The 20,000-nt window shown below is 42.0% G+C and overlaps 3 protein-coding genes across 4 annotated transcripts in view; 1 reads left to right on the top strand and 2 right to left on the bottom strand.

Annotated features, from left to right (window-relative positions):
- Positions 1-2,461, bottom strand: part of LOC113802270 (heat shock 70 kDa protein-like) — a 2,541-nt gene extending 80 nt beyond the window's left edge. The window contains exon 1 of the mRNA XM_070118753.1: positions 1-2,461. This exon is cut by the window's left edge and continues 80 nt beyond it. Within this exon, the coding sequence (XP_069974854.1) occupies positions 192-2,117 (1,926 nt within the window). The 5' untranslated portion in view covers positions 2,118-2,461 and the 3' untranslated portion in view covers positions 1-191.
- Positions 2,462-4,589: 2,128 nt separating this feature from the next.
- LOC113802271 (heat shock 70 kDa protein-like) lies at positions 4,590-7,005 on the top strand. Its single transcript, XM_070118389.1, has one exon. It carries the CDS (start codon positions 4,886-4,888, stop codon positions 6,809-6,811), a length of 1,926 nt encoding a protein of 641 aa, XP_069974490.1. The 5' UTR covers positions 4,590-4,885; the 3' UTR covers positions 6,812-7,005.
- A 4,976-nt stretch (positions 7,006-11,981) lies between these two features.
- The window catches only part of LOC113802272 (heat shock protein beta-8), a 79,048-nt gene continuing 71,029 nt past the window's right edge, over positions 11,982-20,000 (bottom strand). Inside the window, exons 1-4 of one of the 2 annotated variants that reach the window (XM_027352813.2) lie at positions 17,726-17,859; positions 14,656-14,896; positions 13,103-13,250; positions 11,982-12,547 (exon numbers count right to left, since the gene is read on the bottom strand). In XM_027352813.2, coding sequence (XP_027208614.1) covers positions 12,333-12,547; positions 13,103-13,250; positions 14,656-14,883 — 591 coding nt within the window. In that variant the 5' untranslated portion in view covers positions 14,884-14,896; positions 17,726-17,859 and the 3' untranslated portion in view covers positions 11,982-12,332. Of the gene's footprint in view, positions 12,548-13,102; positions 13,251-14,655; positions 14,897-17,725; positions 17,860-20,000 lie in introns of those variants that run through there. The other variant, XM_070118752.1, reaches the window with a different exon arrangement.

Genomic DNA, 20,000 nt, shown 5'->3' with positions numbered 1-20,000 from the left:
GTACAATGCATATCACAGAAAATAAAAGACCCACATTAATCAGCTTCTTCAATGGTGGGTCCTACGTTTACACACATACAAAAATAAACATTTCTTTCATAGATTTACAAACTAGAGATTTCATACAATATCTGTATGAAAAGGTGAGCATGGCGATGAAGTGACTAGATCCTGGAGTGAAAGCTTGACCCTTAATCGACCTCCTCGATGGTGGGTCCTCCGGATGAGTTGCTGCCGTTGAAGGAGGCCTGTCCTGTCGAGGACGAACCGGCGCCGTGGATCTTGGCGCTCAGAGGACGCCAGCTGTCCTGCAGCTTCTTCAGCTGCGCCTCGATCTGTTCCTTGTCGGCCAGCTGGTTGTTGTCGAGCCACGTGAGGGTGGAGTCCACCTGGGCGTGAGCTGCCTCCCTCTCCTCCGCAGTCAGCTTGCTCGCCACGCCCTCCTCCTGCAGACTGTTCTTCAGGTTCAGACACAGCGCCTCCAGGCTGTTCTTGGCGTCGATCCGCTGCCGCGTTCGACTGTCGTCCTCGGCGTACTTCTCGGCTTCCTTCACCATGCGCTCGATCTCCTCCTTGCTCAGGCGACCCTTGTCGTTGGTGATGGTGATCTGGTTGAGCTTCCCCGTCGACTTGTCCTGCGCCGACACGTTGAGGATGCCGTTGGCGTCCACGTCGAAGGTCACCTCGATCTGGGGCACTCCGCGCGGGGCAGGCGCGATGCCCGACAGCTCAAACTTGCCCAGCAAGTGGTTGTCCGACGTCATGGCGCGCTCGCCCTCGAACACCTGGATCAGCACGCCCGGCTGGTTGTCCTGGAACGTGGAGAACACCTGCGTCTGCCTGGTGGGGATGGTGGTGTTGCGCGCGATCACCGACGTCATCACGCCGCCCGCCGTCTCGATGCCCAGGGACAGCGGCGCCACGTCCAGCAGCAGCAGGTCGTTCAGCTGCTCCGACTGGTCGCCGCGCAGGATGGCGCCCTGCACGGCCGCCCCGTACGCCACCGCCTCGTCCGGGTTGATCGACTTGTTGAGCTCCTTCCCGCCGAAGAAGTCCTGCAGCAGCTTCTGCACCTTGGGGATGCGCGTCGACCCGCCCACCAGCACGATGTCGTCCACGCGGCTCTTGTCCATCTTGGCGTCCCGCAGGGCCTTCTCCACGGGCACCAGCGTGTTGCGGAACAGGTCGGAGCACAGCTCTTCGAAGCGGGCGCGGCTGATGCTGCTGTAGAAGTCGATGCCCTCGAACAGGGAGTCGATCTCCACGCTGGCCTGAGACGACGACGACAGCGTCCGCTTGGCTCTCTCGCACGCCGTCCGCAGCCGCCGCAGGGCCCGCTTGTTGCCGCTCACGTCCTTCTTGAACTTCCTGCGGAACTCGCCCACGAAGTGCTCCACCATGCGGTTGTCGAAGTCCTCGCCGCCCAGGTGCGTGTCGCCCGCCGTCGCCTTCACCTCGAAGATGCCGTCGTCGATGCTCAGCAGCGACACGTCGAACGTGCCGCCCCCGAGGTCGAAGATGAGCACGTGGCGCTCCCCCTGCCGCCCCGCCGCGCCCTTCTTGTCCAGGCCGTAGGCGATGGCGGCGGCCGTGGGCTCGTTGATGATGCGCACCACGTTCAGGCCGGCGATGGTGCCGGCGTCCTTGGTGGCCTGCCGCTGGGAGTCGTTGAAGTAGGCGGGCACGGTGACCACGGCGTCGCTCACCCTGGCGCCCAGGTACGCCTCCGCCGTCTCCTTCATCTTGGCCAGCACCATGGACGAGATCTCCTCCGGGTTGAACCGCTTCTCCTCGCCCTTGAAGCTCACGCTGATCTTGGCCTTGCCGCCCTCGCTCACCACGCGGAACGGCCAGTGCTTCAGGTCGCTCTGCACGGCCGCGTCGCCGAACGTGCGTCCGATCAGCCTCTTGGCGTCGAACACGGTGTTGCTCGGGTTCAGGGCCGCCTGGTTCTTGGCGGCGTCGCCCACCAGGCGCTCCGCGTCCGTGAACGCCACGTACGAGGGCGTGGTCCTGTTGCCCTGGTCGTTGGCCACGATCTCCACCTTGCCACGCTCGAACACGCCCACGCACGAGTACGTCGTGCCCAGGTCGATGCCGATCACGGGACCCGCCATCTTCTGGTCTTCTGATAAAGGCACTTGGATTTAGATTGAAATGACCTGATGCTGGTCGCTTCCCTTAGGCGTAAATAGTTTGTAATCAATCCACTGCTTCCTGTCTTGCGCGCTGTCAAACTCTTCTTCAGGTCAAAGTCTTCTTTAGGTCTCTTCTTGTAAATTTAATACTGTTATTATTTCCGTGACACTGGCTGTTTGCACGTCAGTAAATCTCTCCTTATAAATGATTCTCTGGCACTCTTCTCTGAGCAACTCTTCTTCCTCGTTCCAAGAATCCTCTCACTTATATCGTTGCGAACTTTCTCAGCTTCGTGTCTGGTCGCAAGCGTGATTCTGCCGCGAGTGTGTTCCCGCCGCGCTATATATGCGAACGAATCATTTCGGGAACATCAGCGAACGTTCGAGAACGTTCTCGCTCGCTCTCAGAGAAAACGCGGCGAACGAAGGGGTGACAAAACTAAAAAAACACCTTATTTTGTATAATATTTTAATTATTTATAAAGTGCGTGATCCAGAATGTATTATTGAGTGTATTAAATCAACTACCGATGTCCTTAGCTATTTCATAAGACTTAATTCCTCCAAGAAAATGGCAAGTGAAGAAAAATATCGAAAGTATGATTAAGTAGACCCAGAAGGTTCTAGGAACAACGACGAAAAACTCGAGCAATGTTGTGAAATGTCATTATATGCTTTATATACGAGGCATTAAAACAGGCCATGGTTGTCATTACAATATTGCAATAATATCAATACATTATATAACAAATCATTTTTTTTCTTATTGTTAATATTAATATCATTTTTAGAAAATAATCAAGTATCTTAACTTCAAAAATATTCTTACACATATCATGTTAAAGTATTTTTTTTCTCAACTCTTCGTTGACATCCACTCCGAGACGATTCTAGACAACATGGGTGATTCAGAATGAATGTTGTTGATATTGCATATAGAAAATTGTGGATATATGTATATACATATACATATACATATATATATATATATATATATATATATATATATATATATATATATATATATATATATATATACATGTATGTATATATATATATATATATATATATATATATATATATATATATATATATATATATATATATATACATGTATGTATATATAAATATATATATATACACATACATATGTGTGCATGTATGTGTGTGTATTATGACACGCGCGCGCGCGCGCGCATATATATGTATATATATATATATATATATATATATATATATATATATATATATATATATATATATATATACATATATATATATATATATGTATGTATGTATGTATGCATGTATGTATGTGTGCATTTATGTATGTATATATACACACATAAACACACACACACACATATACACGTATATATATATATATATATATATATATATATATATATATATATATATATATATATATATATATATATATACATATATATAGATATACATAGATATATACACATATATATATTTATATATATGTATATGTATATATATATGTATATATGTATAAATATGTATATATATATATATATATATATATATATATATATATATATATATATGTGTGTGTGTGTGTGTGTGTGTGTGTGTGTATATGTGTGTGTGTGTGTGTGTGTGTGTGTGTGTGTGTGTGTGTGTGTGTGTGTGTGTGTGTGTGTATATATATGTATATATATCTATCTATATATATATATATATATATATATATATATATATATATATATATATATATATATATAATCATGCATGACTGGTCACATATATTTGAAACAGAGTGGATACGTTTTTCTTTTTTTTCTAGCATGAGATGTAAAGATGATTCAGTATAATGCAATGTAATCATAATGAAATAAAATTATGTATAGTATGAATGAAACAAAATAAGAAAAAATAATCATAATACTAATATTAAACATTACCATCAGCAAAATATAATGTAATCAAGAAAATATGATAGATAAATAACACAAACAAAACAAACACAAATATCGTGTTGCAGCACAAACTGCAATTGATTGGGAAAGGTTTCTTGCTATGCAGTGTATGCAATAGGGAGTATAACAAAGATTCCTTCCTTTGACAAATTAGTTCACTTCCTGCCTCTTTGCCCTGTAAATCTGGAACTTTCTTGAACATTATTCGGGTTCATGAAATATTGTCAATTTAAGACGTTTTTTACGGAGTATATTATGACAATAATTTACCCAAGGCAATTTTCCTCACTAATCATATCACTATTTACTCATAGGTTAAAATTCCATTCTTATAAAACACAACCGGAAACCATGTAAATAAATTACATCATATGCTAATATCATTTAGTCACCCCTTAAGCGGAAACGTTTTCTCTGAGAGCGCGCGAGAACGTTCTCGATCATTCCCCGATGTTCCCGGAATTGTTCGCTCGCATATATAGCGCGGCGGGAACACACTCGCGGCAGAATCACGCTCGCAACGGAACACGAAAGCAAGAAGAGTTGCTCAGAGAAGAGAGCAAGAGAATCATTTCTAAGGAGAGATTTACTACCGTGCAAAGAGCCAGTGTCACGGAAATAATAGCAGTATTAAATTTACAAGAAGAGACCTAAAGAAGACTTTGACCTGAAGAAGAGTTTGACAGCGCGCAAGACAGGAAGCAGTGGATTGATTACAATCTATTTACACACAAGAGAAGCGACCGGCATCAGGTTATTTCAATCTAAATCCAAGTGCCTTTATCAGAAGACCAGAAGATGGCGGGTCCCGTGATCGGCATCGACCTGGGCACGACGTACTCGTGCGTGGGCGTGTTCGAGCGTGGCAAGGTGGAGATCGTGGCCAACGACCAGGGCAACAGGACCACGCCCTCGTACGTGGCGTTCACGGACGCGGAGCGCCTGGTGGGCGACGCCGCCAAGAACCAGGCGGCCCTGAACCCGAGCAACACCGTGTTCGACGCCAAGAGGCTGATCGGACGCACGTTCGGCGACGCGGCCGTGCAGAGCGACCTGAAGCACTGGCCGTTCCGCGTGGTGAGCGAGGGCGGCAAGGCCAAGATCAGCGTGAGCTTCAAGGGCGAGGAGAAGCGGTTCAACCCGGAGGAGATCTCGTCCATGGTGCTGGCCAAGATGAAGGAGACGGCGGAGGCGTACCTGGGCGCCAGGGTGAGCGACGCCGTGGTCACCGTGCCCGCCTACTTCAACGACTCCCAGCGGCAGGCCACCAAGGACGCCGGCACCATCGCCGGCCTGAACGTGGTGCGCATCATCAACGAGCCCACGGCCGCCGCCATCGCCTACGGCCTGGACAAGAAGGGCGCGGCGGGGCGGCAGGGGGAGCGCCACGTGCTCATCTTCGACCTCGGGGGCGGCACGTTCGACGTGTCGCTGCTGAGCATCGACGACGGCATCTTCGAGGTGAAGGCGACGGCGGGCGACACGCACCTGGGCGGCGAGGACTTCGACAACCGCATGGTGGAGCACTTCGTGGCCGAGTTCCGCAGGAAGTTCAAGAAGGACGTGAGCGGCAACAAGCGGGCCCTGCGGCGGCTGCGGACGGCGTGCGAGAGAGCCAAGCGGACGCTGTCGTCGTCGTCTCAGGCCAGCGTGGAGATCGACTCCCTGTTCGAGGGCATCGACTTCTACAGCAGCATCAGCCGCGCCCGCTTCGAGGAGCTGTGCTCCGACCTGTTCCGCAACACGCTGGTGCCCGTGGAGAAGGCCCTGCGGGACGCCAAGATGGACAAGAGCCGCGTGGACGACATCGTGCTGGTGGGCGGGTCGACGCGCATCCCCAAGGTGCAGAAGCTGCTGCAGGACTTCTTCGGCGGGAAGGAGCTCAACAAGTCGATCAACCCGGACGAGGCGGTGGCGTACGGGGCGGCCGTGCAGGGCGCCATCCTGCGCGGCGACCAGTCGGAGCAGCTGAACGACCTGCTGCTGCTGGACGTGGCGCCGCTGTCCCTGGGCATCGAGACGGCGGGCGGCGTGATGACGTCGGTGATCGCGCGCAACACCACCATCCCCACCAGGCAGACGCAGGTGTTCTCCACGTTCCAGGACAACCAGCCGGGCGTGCTGATCCAGGTGTTCGAGGGCGAGCGCGCCATGACGTCGGACAACCACCTGCTGGGCAAGTTCGAGCTGTCGGGCATCGCGCCTGCCCCGCGCGGAGTGCCCCAGATCGAGGTGACCTTCGACGTGGACGCCAACGGCATCCTCAACGTGTCGGCGCAGGACAAGTCGACGGGGAAGCTCAACCAGATCACCATCACCAACGACAAGGGTCGTCTGAGCAAGGAGGAGATCGAGCGCATGGTGAAGGAAGCCGAGAAGTACGCCGAGGACGACAGTCGAACGCGGCAGCGGATCGACGCCAAGAACAGCCTGGAGGCGCTGTGCCTGAACCTGAAGAACAGTCTGCAGGAGGAGGGCGTGTCGAGCAAGCTGACCGCGGAGGAGAAGGAGGCTGCTCACGCCCAGGTGGACTCCACCCTCACGTGGCTCGACAACAACCAGCTGGCCGACAAGGAACAGATCGAGGCGCAGCTGAAGAAGCTGCAGGACAGCTGGCGTCCTCTGAGCGCCAAGATCCACGGCGCCGGCTCGTCCTCGACAGGACAAGCCTCCTTCAACGGCAGCAACTCATCCGGAGGACCCACCATCGAGGAGGTCGATTAAGGGTCAAGCTTTCACTCCAGGATCTAGTCACTTCATCGTAATGCTCAACTTTTCATGCATAAAATGTATAAAATCACCACTAGTTGAAATCTTGTAAGAGATTTATTTTTGTATGTAAACACATGTATCATCATCATGTAAATATGTAGTATTCAAATATGATTTCTATCAAATAAATCAAATTAAAAATAAAACCTTGTATATCAGTGACACCTTGCACTTTCGTCCATCAAGCAGACCATTTACAACCAATAAGGAAGTAAAATATATATATATCTTTAAGATGATAAACATTTATATATATATATATATATATATATATATATATATATATATATATATATATATATACATACATAAATCCATTATAAACAAATTAAAACATTAACTACCAAGACTATAAAGAAAGTGAAAATAAGTATTATACACTCTAGAGAGAGAAAATTAGACTGATTCAGAATTCTACTTGATAGGCTGGTTATATATGCTGTATATAAACATTTAGTAAATGTATATATGTGTGTGCATGTAAAAATTATACAAACGTGTATAATGTTCTCTTCATCCCCCCCCCCCCCCCGTTTTTTTTCTAGTCTTGTATTTCCCTGATGCAAATGAATACAAATATAAATCGTGTACATGATTTGCCGTTTGAAGGACGGTCACTAATATCAGAAAGCAGAAAAAAGACGTCTTAACAATAGCTGATAAAGATTCAGAATGTAATATGTAGACGAATAATGTAATGCGTTAATTTTTTTTTTTTTTTTTTTTTTTTTTTTTTTTTGCTTTCTCATTCGGATGCAATATATGTCTGCTTACTTAATTGTATGGCTTCTCAGACCGTGTAGCTCGAGGCCAGGCTTATTTTCTGTAAGTCGGTGGGCGACTTCGGTGTCCTATCTTGAGTTCAGTGAAGCCTTTCCAAGCCCTTTTACATTCATGATCCCTTTTTCACGCATCCATGACCCCTGATATATTTATCTATATAAAAAAAAGAAAAAATGAAAACAATAATACCAATATGTACAAGTTTTATTGAGTTAAGTGTAAAAGAATATTCTTGTCTTCAAAGAATAATGATTATATAAATACTAACAAGAGTGGAACAACTTTGCCAATATTTTGAGAAAATGACCTATTTCAAGATTTTTTTTTTAAGGTATACCCTGAGCTATATTGGTGTAATTTGGGCGAAAAAAGAAAAATCAAGACTAATAACAAAATCTATCCTATTGGATTAACAATCACTCTACACTATCGTGGAACATCATATTTTTTTTAGATAACATGGTAACCCCGGCCTTTCCTTGCACACAGGGGGTTGTTTAAGACTAACTAGAAACAAACAACCTGTCACGACTGGAATGACTAACTGTAACAAATGGAATTCATCTAAATCAATCATTTGTTTAAAATCTCTTCAGTGGCCATTAACAAGTTACAAAGATGCTCATCTCTGTAGTTCTCAGATAGATCAGAATAATATTAATAAAAAAAAAAATTGTCGGCAGTAGCACCAAAGATGGCTAGATGTAGCTGGGAAGCCAACAGCACTTACTGTGCATGATGTAATAGAAAACATTGTTAATCATTCTTCATCAAGGAACTGTTTTGAATCGAAATCGAAGGAAGACAAAGCTGAAAAAAGTTCTTGTTAAACCAAGTCATACTCAGCAATGCATCCATCAATTACAGAAAATTTAAACCGTGACTTCAACTGTTGCTTTAGACTGATTTCCTGACCAGTGTAACTGTTGCTTCCCAAGGCCACTGCTGGTCAAACAGCCTGTCGTATTGTTTGCTATCTGTTGCCCTCTTTTGCTGCGACCAGTGCCCACACTTACATTTACTGGAACATTAATTCCTTCTTTTTTCTTTTTTTTGGGGGGGCTAAGGCATGTGCTTCTATTGTAGCTGATTACATTAGTAAGGCAAACTATAAATTTCCATATTTGACTTGAGACCAGATGCTTCAAGACATGCTGCACTTCTGGAGTCTGACAGAGAGGTCAAAGCAGCAAGAAAGGCCCTATAATGGATCCTAATCTTATAAATACTGCAGCAAAAGAACTATCATGTTGGCATCGTTTTTTCTGGTTCCAGAACGAAAGCGAGGCAGAGAAAGAGAGAGGCAGAGATAGATAGATAGATGGAGAAAAATAGAGACAGAGACAATCAGAGATAGAGAGAGAGACAGATAGAGACAGAGATAGATAGAGAGAGAATTATGAACCGGCTGGGACAGCAAAATGGCCTAATCAGTCTAACTGTTAGGATGTGATTGAGGAATCTGCAAAAGTCAAACGTTGCTGCAGTAGTATATTCTGCTTTGTGTTTGTCTGTAACCAAATTCAATCAATTGTAAAAATCGTGGGATGTGGTCCTTGGGGCGGGGGTATGCCATACTACTACTACTACTGTTGCTAATATTAATGCAGTGCACAATGTATTCTAAAAGGCCATCAACATTTGGACGTCCCTTGACAGTCAAGGCCTTGGGATAAAACATTGCTTATATATAAATCAAGCCTCACACACACATACATAAGTATTCATATCTGTCAGCGTGAGTGAATAACACCTGATGAATCATATATCGATGAATCTTTAATATAATTACAGTATACAGCAAGTTGTTCACAGTAAATTATATCTATTATTGCATAGATGCTAAATCTAAATACCTATATGATCTGTGCAGGGCTTGATCCAGAATTATGCGAAAGGGGGGTTAGGTGTAGCTCCTTATGGAAAAGTGGAAGAGTTTGAGCACCATATTCCCACACTACGAGTCTGAAGCTCCAAAATATGTGCCATTTCCTTAAGTGAAGACTACTAAACTTTCTATTTGACCTGTTCTGCTGCCGGGGACTTTCTTCCCACCTCAATTTTTGCCTGGACGCGTGTTTAAAATTTCTGATAGAAAAATCATTGCTCTGCCAAAATAGAGGGGGCTATGAATCCAGCCCCAAGGTAAACATAACTTTGTTCATATTGTTGGGACACCCAATTGAAAACCTGGGAAAAGCTACTTTTCGTAAATCTCGCTGAACCAGACCAAGTGTCCTCCACATACATAAATACTTTTGAATATCAAATAGATTCATAGTCGGCCTTTCTTCCCTTATATCACTCAGTTGTGTTCATTATGACTATTATCATAATTATTTTTTAATTTTGTTACCATCATTATCATTATCATCATTAGTAAGAAGTGGAAGATGAACTTGAGAGGTAGGTAATAAATGACTGAATAAAACATATACATCCATATTACACTGCTATATTTCAAACAGTCATCATTATGTCAACAAATAATCATCATATTAACCTGCCAAACTTATCAATCTGTCATCAATCATCATCAATTAATCAAGTGCATCTTCACTCTCCCCCCTCCCCCCCCAAAAAAAAAAGAAAAAAAAAAATAGGTCATATATTATACAAATGTTTCATTACATAAGTAGGTAAATCACTTGTATTTGAAAACTAGCCATAAACAAGATTTTTTGTCGTAAATTTTCAGAATTCATGATTTGCTCTATTCTTCTCCTAAGTATGATTACGGGAATGTAGGGAATAGCAAAAGGAGGAGGAAAAGAAAGACAAGCAGAAGAAAACAATGCATAATTCGTTTGACGAAAAAAAAAAAAAAAAAAAATCAAAGTACATATACTTAAGTTTTAGAAATGGATTTTACTGTTTACTTTCAGGTTTTGGCATCCACTGCACAAGAAAGTTCAATAGCCACTGATGTAAACTTTATAGAATGTGTTTAAATAATTCCTTAAAACAAGGTAAGTCCTTAAAAGACACTCATATAATGCAATAGAACTTATCTTTTCTAAATCATACTCCCTCTCTCCCAGATAGTCACATACAGACCACATTGTCTAAGGCCAAAGATAACATAAGTTGTCCACCATATTTAGGTAACTATGTGCTCTATGTGACTTTTCTGTCCACTGAAATTTTGCTGCTGGCATTGAGGTGAAACAAAAGCACTGGAGGCCTTAAAGTGATAAAATCCGCTGAGAATAGTTACAGAAATATTTCTGACTTTGTGAAAAATGTTGAGACATGACCCAAATAAAATGGAGAGCAGCTTGAAGGAGGTTAGACTCATTTGTGTATAGATAATGTAATGAATCATTATCTTTGAGTACAGTCTCATCTTAGATATCATGGGTACAGTTGGCAATTTTACAAGATAATTAATAGAGCCAATATTTACATTATCTTATTAATACTGATGATTTTAAGACCTTGAAGTTATGCCAAACTTTTACCTTAGATGGGTTTACAAGTTTCATACCAGTTGTTTGTATTAAATTTAAGAGTAGGCTTGCACAATATCAGTTTCATAGTCATAATCATGGCATTATCAGTTGTAAGTAATTCTGCAGATCTAGTTAGTAAGTAAATTCTGAAAAAAAGGCTTCTACTCAATTATCCTCTATTTGAAATATGTTGGAAACTTCAAGTATCTTTAAACTCAACAATATTTAGTTTCCAATCTCTGTAACCAATGCAGGTAGTTGCAATATGACAGATAATGATCACAAAAATCAAACATCTGCTATTCTGAAATATTTTTCTTAGTTTGCTAATGATGCTTCATTTCCCATATTATCTAACAAGTACACACTAGAAAACTTTTATTTATAGCTTTCTAAACCATATGATATTTTGCTCTACAGATCCTTTTCTATTTTATTTTGCTATGGAGATCAACTTCTTTTATCACTTATAATCATATTTTTGTATTTTGAAAATAAATATTGGTTTCATAAAGAATCATCAGGAAAAAATGGTTTTACGGGGTTAGCAGATCAGGTACTTCTTGGGCATGCTTATTTTGCGATCAAACTGGGAACTGAGCTCCTGAACTTTGACAATTTGCGTGTGATTTTTCCATCTTTAACATCTCTATCTATGCCAGTTTTGATTTGCGATTTTGCAACGTTTCCCCACTCAGGTACTGCCTCTTGTATCAATGGAGAATTTTTCCTATGCATAATATAAGCAAAAATATTGACAAAATGAAATATACAATTAAATATTTAATAATACATTCTGTAAATTGGTGTTTTACTCTGGTATATAGAAATTTCACAAAGTTTTCTACTGGCAAACATATAGTAAAAAATGGGGAAAAATTAAACACTTATTCTCTTTTAATCTTTAATCTATTTTAAAAATATAAACAAGTTTTGAAGATAAACACAGCCATATGATATAAAGAAATTCTTGTTTTAGCTTATGATAATGTAACAATATCTTAATCAAATTTCCTATGAATAGAACATAAATGCTTCTAATATTTCAACTGAAATACATTGTTATGTCTAGACTTATACCCTCTACTACAGTATATTTTCCTCTACATGTATATCAACATATACAACATATCCCATTTCTAGGCATGATTTAAAACTTTAAACTATTTTACACTCCCTATTTCTTTCAATATTATACATCCCTACTAACAAAACCAAGAAAATATTTACAGTACAAATCATTCCCTTTGAATGTGAATGCTCTTGGGACCTTTCGTTTCTTCTTGCACTATTTGTGGAGCCTCGATGGTTAACACACCATCATCCGCCATGGTGGACTCCAACGCATCAAGGTTTAGGCCCTCGGGTAGGTCATACTGAGAAGTGAAATTCTGTGAAGATCGGGAGAACTCGGTCGTTTCCTCAATCTTGGCTGATACTGTCAGGGTGCGGTCTGAAAGTGATTGAAATGGTAGTAATGTTTGAATGTTTGGCAAATACAGAAATCCTATTTTGTATGAACAGAGAAAATATCAAAATTCTATGCTTGATAACCAAAGGAAATATCTATGAAGATTCTGTTTAAAATTTCTTTACTATGATTATATGCTTTTGATTTATACTGATATAGATTGAAGTTCTTTCTTTTTAAAAATTTCTTCTTCAAATGTAAGAAAAAAAAATTGTCCTAGTACATTACAGCACTGAAAACTGTATATAAAAAATATGAATATGTAGACATGAATATAAAAAGGATAAAAACTATGCAGAAAAATATGATGGGATTCCAATTTTCTAAATATACTAACATTGCTAACCATAAATGCATGGAGAACTGTAATGTCTAATATCAATTAAATCTTACTAGTACTAAAACTTCCTACTACTACAATTCCTCCTATTACAACTTTTACTAATACTACTACTACTAATAACAATATCAATAAAATAATGATAATAACAAAAACAAATAAAAACAACAAAACTCTTTCACTCTTCCAAAACTCACCCTTCAACGATACTGTCACATCTTCTGGATTGGCATTTTTGAAGTAGAAGGCAAGCTTGTACGTCTCGGGGGTGGACAGGTTTTTGACGTCTCCAAACCTAGGGCGTGGCGTAACGTCCCACAAGCGGGGAATCAGGCCTTGTGGCACCTGGGGAATTGAGCGCATGCCTTAGTGTGCTTTGCTTGGTTTGAATGGCTTATTTATCATAAATAGAATGAGGAACACAGTAATAGGAATGGGAGGAATAAAACAGTAGGAGTAACAGAGAAAGAGAAGAAGCAGGAGGAGGAGGAGGAGGAAGGTGAGGAGAATTAGGATTAGGATTAGGAGGAGGAGGAAGAAGGGGAGGAGGAGGGGAAGAATTGTGGAGGAGGAGGATAAGAGATGGGGAAGAGGAGGAAGGGGAGGAGGAGGAGGAAGAAGGGGAGAAGGAGAAGGGGGAGGAAGAAGGGGAGGAGGAGGAGTAGGAGGAGAATGAGGAAGGGGAGGAGGAGGAGGAGGAAGGGGAGGAGGAGAAAGGGAAGGAGTAAGAGGAGGAGGAGGAAGGGGAGGAGGAGAAAGGGAAGGAGGAGGAGGAAGGGGGGAAGAGGAGGAGGAGGAGGAGGAAGGGGAGGAGGAGGAGGAGGAAGGGGAGGAGGAGGAGGAGGATGATGATAGGAGGAGGGGAAGAGGTGGAGGAAAGGAGGGGAAGAAGGGGAGGAGGAGGAGGAGGAGGAGGAGGAGGAGGAGGAGGAGGAGGAGGATAGGAGGAAGGGAAGAGGAGAAGAAAGGAGGGGAAGAGGAAGGGGAGGAGGGAAGAGGAGAAGGAAGGGGAGGAGGAGGAGGAGGATGATGATAGGAGGAGGGGAAGAGGTGGAGGAAAGGAGGGGAAGAAGGGGAGGAGGAGGAGGAGGAGGAGGAGGAGGAGGAGGAGGAGGAGGATAGGAGGAAGGGAAGAGGAGAAGAAAGGAGGGGAAGAGGAAGGGGAGGAAGAATTGGAAGAGGAAGGGGAGGAGGAAGAGGAAGAGGAGGAATAGGAAGAGGAGGAGGAGGAGGAGGAAGAGGAGGAGGAAGAGGAAGAGGAAGAGGAAGAGGAAGAAGAAGAGGAGAAGGAGGAGGAGTAGGAAGAGTAGGAGGAAGAGGAGGAAGAGGAAGGGAAGAGATGGAGAGGAGGAAGAGGAGGAAGAGGAAGGGAAGAGATGGAGAGGAGGAGGGGAGGAAGAGGACCAGGAGGAGGAAGAGAAGAAATAAAAGAAGCAGGAAGAAAAAATTAAAGGAGAGAGGTAAAAGAGAAAGATGTGGCAAAGACAGTAAAAGACAAAGGGGAGGAAGACCAAAATACTGAGTAAAAGAATGACAAGAAAGAACAGTGATGGGACATGACTTTATGGAAGAGGAAAAACAAATGAAACAGCAAAAAAGGATATAACAATAACTTTGTATTTTCAACATCTATCTTATCTCCTACACACACATACCAAATATACAGCTGGTCCAATTTAAAGAATAAAGAAATACACATATAAAGTATTACACTAATACACAACATAATGAAATTCACATTCGAACTTACCTCTTTAGTAATAGCACTCACAGTGTCCTCAATATCCCTCTTGAACTTCCTCTCCATGTCTCTCATGAAGTCCTCCATCTTCGCAAAAGGATCACTGCCTCCAAAGGGACCCCTATGGACACAGCGTGAACATACGGGGGCCAGAGGGAGGTGGTTGGCTCGATGGGCGGAGGTGCGGGCCAAGCGCAGCAAGCGAGGGACGGAACGGGTCATCCTCACGAGCACCATCTCGCCGGCTGATCTGATAGACAAGTAAACGAGGGTAACATGCACAGTCTACATTAATGTTCTTTTTTTCTGATCTTCACCTGTTTGTAACCAATTACTTATTTAAAAGTAATCTGAATATCTAATATCCCAGTAGCATTCCTTAGTTTTTGCTAGGGAGCCAATTTCCATAATACATTCAACAGGAAAGCTGCAACTTCTTGAAAAAAACACAAAACATTCTCCCATTTAAACCACTGATGCATAGAAAGTGCACTGTAAAAAAGGTATGAATAAGAATGAATATCTTCATAATACAATACATATATTTAAATGGTTTCAAATATAACTTTGTCATAAGTTATATTTGATACAACTTTTATATATTCAAAACCAGTAAAATATATCTCTTGTTTTGCGAAGATATTCATTCTCATTCAAACCTTTTCTACATTTGTCAACATGAATACGCTTCAGAAAGTACACTGTCCATTATGGTTTTGCTTCAAATTCTTTTTTCTACCCTTCTTTCTTTTACTAAAATTAGGTCCACAAGTGCTGTCACAGAGGAATCAATGACTGGCTTGCCAGACTCCACCCCATTTCTTCAATTTTCATGAAAAAAAAACTACCATCACCCCCAGCATCAGAAGTAATGTGCGTAATTACAGAACAATTATCTTCATAGGTTCCCATCCTCCTAAATAAATATTTTTGTAAGAGCTTCTTGATAACAAAACTCACTGACATAAAGCCATAAATTATTTTAAAAAATCAACACAATTAACACCACTGTTCTATACAAACTCTATAACTTATCAAACATATCCCTATCAAAAATTACGTCAAGTGTTAAATATGCTATCAGTTACACAGTGAGCTCCAGCACCCTCGTTCTGTTCTAGTGCTTGTCAATCAAATCATCTAGGGCCTATAGGAATCAGGACCCCAACAATTTGCAATATATAGGCTGTAAAAAAGGCTAAGTGGAATCCCACATCTGTCCACTATTACTTATTATAATTTACATTTAACCTACAAAATAAATAAAATAAATAGTATATATTGAATACAATTATAATAAGAAATGAAAAACAAATTCTAAATTAAGTCTACTGGGTGAGGGAAAAGTCTTCCAGCATCATAGCATGTGATCAGTATTCCAGATATTGTGTAAAGTATAAGGATTATACATGTTTTATAATTCAAAACATGTACCTAAAACTGTATTTAGATTTAATTATTGTAACTTGTATTAAGTTAAATTCAACCAGGAACTGTGATTATGTACTACAAAGGTGCTGGGTACTTTTGCCTCTCCCCACATAAAACTGGTCATTCTCATCCACGATTTTAATGAGAATCTAACTCATATATTATGGAAGGAACAACATAAAGTGCATAGGCCTATCAAGCCAAGAAATTCAGCCCCAGTTACATTAGCTTTTTCTGACCCTGGAACCAAAATCAGTTTAGGAAAGGGATAAGAGCCGAGTCTAAATGAAAATGGATATACACCACATGGGATTAAACGTTTTGGAAAATATTTATAGGCCTAAAACATTCACAAGTTATTTAAAAACCTACATACCACTCCTACAATCCTGAAAAAATATAAAAGAAGATGGAGTTGTGGAAGAAGAAACAGGAGAAGTAGAAATAGAAGAGAAAATTTAATAGAAGCAGAAAAAAAAGTAAAAGAAAGAAGCAGAAGAACAAGAAATGGAGAAGAAGAAATAGAGGAGAAAAATTAAATAAGAGAATAAATGGAAAGGAAGAAAAATAAGGAGGAGGAAGAATAAGAAAGAAAAAGAAGAAAAAGGAGAAAATATGAATACAGTAACTCCAACAGCCAAAAATATAGTCCATCTCTAGCAGCGGACTCCCCAACCAAGGGGCCATGGAATACTTTCTGTGGGGTCATGCAGCAATATGGGGAATTATTCAGAATAGCAGCTAGTCATGGACTGTGACAATGTTGATATAAATATTCCTCTCACTCTCTAATTCACGCAACGGAACACAAAGAATCCTCCATGTATTCACGGCAGGAGAGAGTATACTGCCTAGTCTGTCCGACATTCTCTCCTGCCGTGATTATGAGTAGGATTCTTTGTTTTCCTGGGCGGGGGTCGGGGAACGGTAGCAATCCTTTGGGGGAGTTGTAGGGAGCACATCCCCTTGCATTAGACAATATGGTGTCAAATTCAGAGTATATTATTCATTTTTCCCCACAATTTCCTTGGTTCCTTTCATGGCCTCCCCTACTATTGGGGCTAAGAATGTGGAGGTTTAGAGGGGGGGTTTCCATGCAATATTTATAAGAATGTGGAGGTTTAGAGGGGGGTTTCCATGCAATATTTATATATATTTGGAAACTAGAGAGTTAGAATCCACCAATACCAAAATAGTCGTGATCTGTTACAATCAACTATTCTGAAAAATTAACGCAATCTGATAATTTTAACCGAAATAAACTGTATTTTGTCTCAACAGTACCAACAGATATTTCTCTCTCATATAACAACAACTTGAAGTCTTACCATAGAGTGTTCTTGAGCTATAAGCATTGGCACCAATTCCCTACTCATAATTGATCTACCTAGTAATAACTGAATCTAAACTGATGACAGACACAGAACGAGGCCATAGAGATCATCACGAATATTGCAGAATTACGTAAGATGATGATAAAGAATGAGAAAAAGGTCGAGAACCACTGCTGGAGCCTCTGTTAACTCCACCTTCAATTCTCTTCAAAAATACGTACTGACACTGTTAATAACCTTTATTTCCCGACGGCTCTGAGATACTTGAACCCACAACTTCATTCAGAAATAGAGAATAAAAGGAGGATACTCACAAAACCCACGGAAGTTAATTTGTCTCAAGAAAATTTGGTCTGAAATGTTTTGCAGACGAAGGGCAGGCTATATAGAGGTGGCTGTTTCCCGATCTTTGAATGTGGCTTCGACTTCGGGTTGGTTAGCGCTATCTGTGAGTGTCATAGCTATATTCATCTTTTCCTGAAATCAAAATTATCAGTATATTTGATTTATAATGTTTTGTGATTTTTTCAGGCTTTATCTGTGAGGTTTGGGTTGAAGGTTATGATTTCGCTGAATGGAGAGAAGTTTAATCCGAAGTCGTATGGATAGCTATCGAATGAAGCGTTATCATAGAGAATGGGAAATATGAATTCAATTCTGACGCAATATATACACAGATATGACGATATTTCTGGAAATTTCTCAAATATATAATAAATGTAGGAAATTATGAGATTTATCAAATGTTGTCAATCACAAAATTCGTATTACTTGTTAACAATTTTGTATTACTTGTATCCTTTTTTCCTTTTAATTTCCTTTTGACTTTCTCGAAGATTCAAGTACATGGCTGCCTCTCTTTTCCTACTTTTCTCTCTCTCTCTCTCTCTCTCTCTCTCTCTCTCTCTCTCTCTCTCTCTCTCTCTCTCTCTCTCTCTCTCTCTCTCTCTCTCTCTCTCTCTCTCTCGCTCTCTCTCTCTCTCTCGCTCTCTCTCCTCTCTCTCGCTCTCTCTCGCTCTCTCTCTCTATCTCTCTCTCTCTCTCTCTCTCTCTCTCTCTCTCTCTCTCTCTCTCTCTCTCTCTCTCTCTCTCTCTCTCTCTCTCTCTCTCTCTCTCTCTCTCTCTCTCTCTCTCTCTCTCTCTCTCTCTCTCTCTCTCTTTCTCTTTCTCTTTCTCTCTCTCTCTCTCTCTCTCTCTCTCTCTCTCTCTCTCTCTCTCTCTCTCTCTCTCTCTCTCTCTCTCTCTCTCTCTCTGAAAGGATGGTTGGATAGATGCAAGGGTGGTGGGTGGGTGGGTGAGTAAGTGGATGAATGGGTAGAAGGATAGGTGGGTGGGTAGATGGATGAGTGGGTGGATGGATGGATGAATGGAGGGAGGGAGGGAGGGAGGGATGGGTGGGTGGGTGGATGAGTGGATGGATGGATGGATGAAAGGATGGTTGGATGAATACATGGGTGGATGGGTGAGTGAGTGGATGGATGGATGAACTAGAAGAACTCATAGACGAACACCTTCAGGGCAATAGGATCACTAATGCAATGAAAATATTCCCACTTGAAGAATTACGATAAAAAACCATCACTATTTCTCAAGCACACAGGCGTCGTCCTTGAACAAAACTTTCCTGAAGATCATAACATAATAATAACAATAGTTACCCCTATTGCTAAGGAAACGTGCAATCATTTCTAAAATTCCGGATTACGACGAAAATTTAAGTAGGAAATAATAACATAATAATAACCATAGTTACCTCTATTAACAAGGTATTAGACGTAACATACAATAATTTTTAAAAATTCCGGATTACCACCAAAATTTAATGGCGTCTAACTTAGGTTAAGATACTCATCTGGTTAAAAATTCTTAAAGAATCTGTCCATAACTTTTTTTGAGTTATTCTATTACAAAAAAAAATAAATAAACAAATAAACAAACAAACCAAGGCTGCCAAAAACAACCTCCTTGGCGGAAGTAATGAATGAATGATTGGGTGGATGGATGGATGGATGGATGGGTGGGTGAGTGAGTGGATGAATGAGTGAATGGGTGGGTGGGTGGGTGGATGGATGGATAGGTGAGTGGGTGGGTGGATAGATGGGTGGAGGGATGGATGAATGGGTGTGTGGGTGGGTGGGTGGATGGATGGATAGGTGGGTGTGTGGGTGGGTGAGTGAGTGGATGGATAGGTGGGTGGGTGGGCGGATGGATGGATGGGTGGATGGATGGATAGATGGGTAGGTGGATGGATGGATGGATGAGTCAATGGGTGGATGGATGGATGGATGGTGGGTGAGTGGGTGGATGGGTGAGTGAGTGGAGGGATGGGTAGATTGATGGATGGATGGGTGGGTGGGTGGATAGATAGTTGGGTGGGTGGGTGGATGGATGGATAGGTGTATGAGTGGGCGGATAGATGGATGGATGAGTGGATGAATGGGTGGATGGATGAATGGATGGATGGGTGCATGGATGGATAGGTGGGTTGGTGGATAAATCGATGCATGAATGGATGGATGGGTGTGTGTGTGTGGATTGATGGATGAATGGATGGGCTTGTAGATGGATGGATGGATGAACGGATATATA

This window comes from Penaeus vannamei, chromosome 42, assembly GCF_042767895.1.
Source record: "Penaeus vannamei isolate JL-2024 chromosome 42, ASM4276789v1, whole genome shotgun sequence".
Taxonomy (NCBI): Eukaryota; Metazoa; Arthropoda; class Malacostraca; order Decapoda; family Penaeidae; genus Penaeus; species Penaeus vannamei.
Note: the sequence above shows the minus strand (reverse complement) of the source record. Positions and strands in the feature narration are given on the sequence as shown.

What these genes read in the sequence shown, in the direction of transcription:
- LOC113802271 (XM_070118389.1), top strand. Translation starts at nt 4,886, where the DNA reads ATGGCGGGTCCCGTGATCGGCATCGACCTGGGCACGACGTACTCGTGC.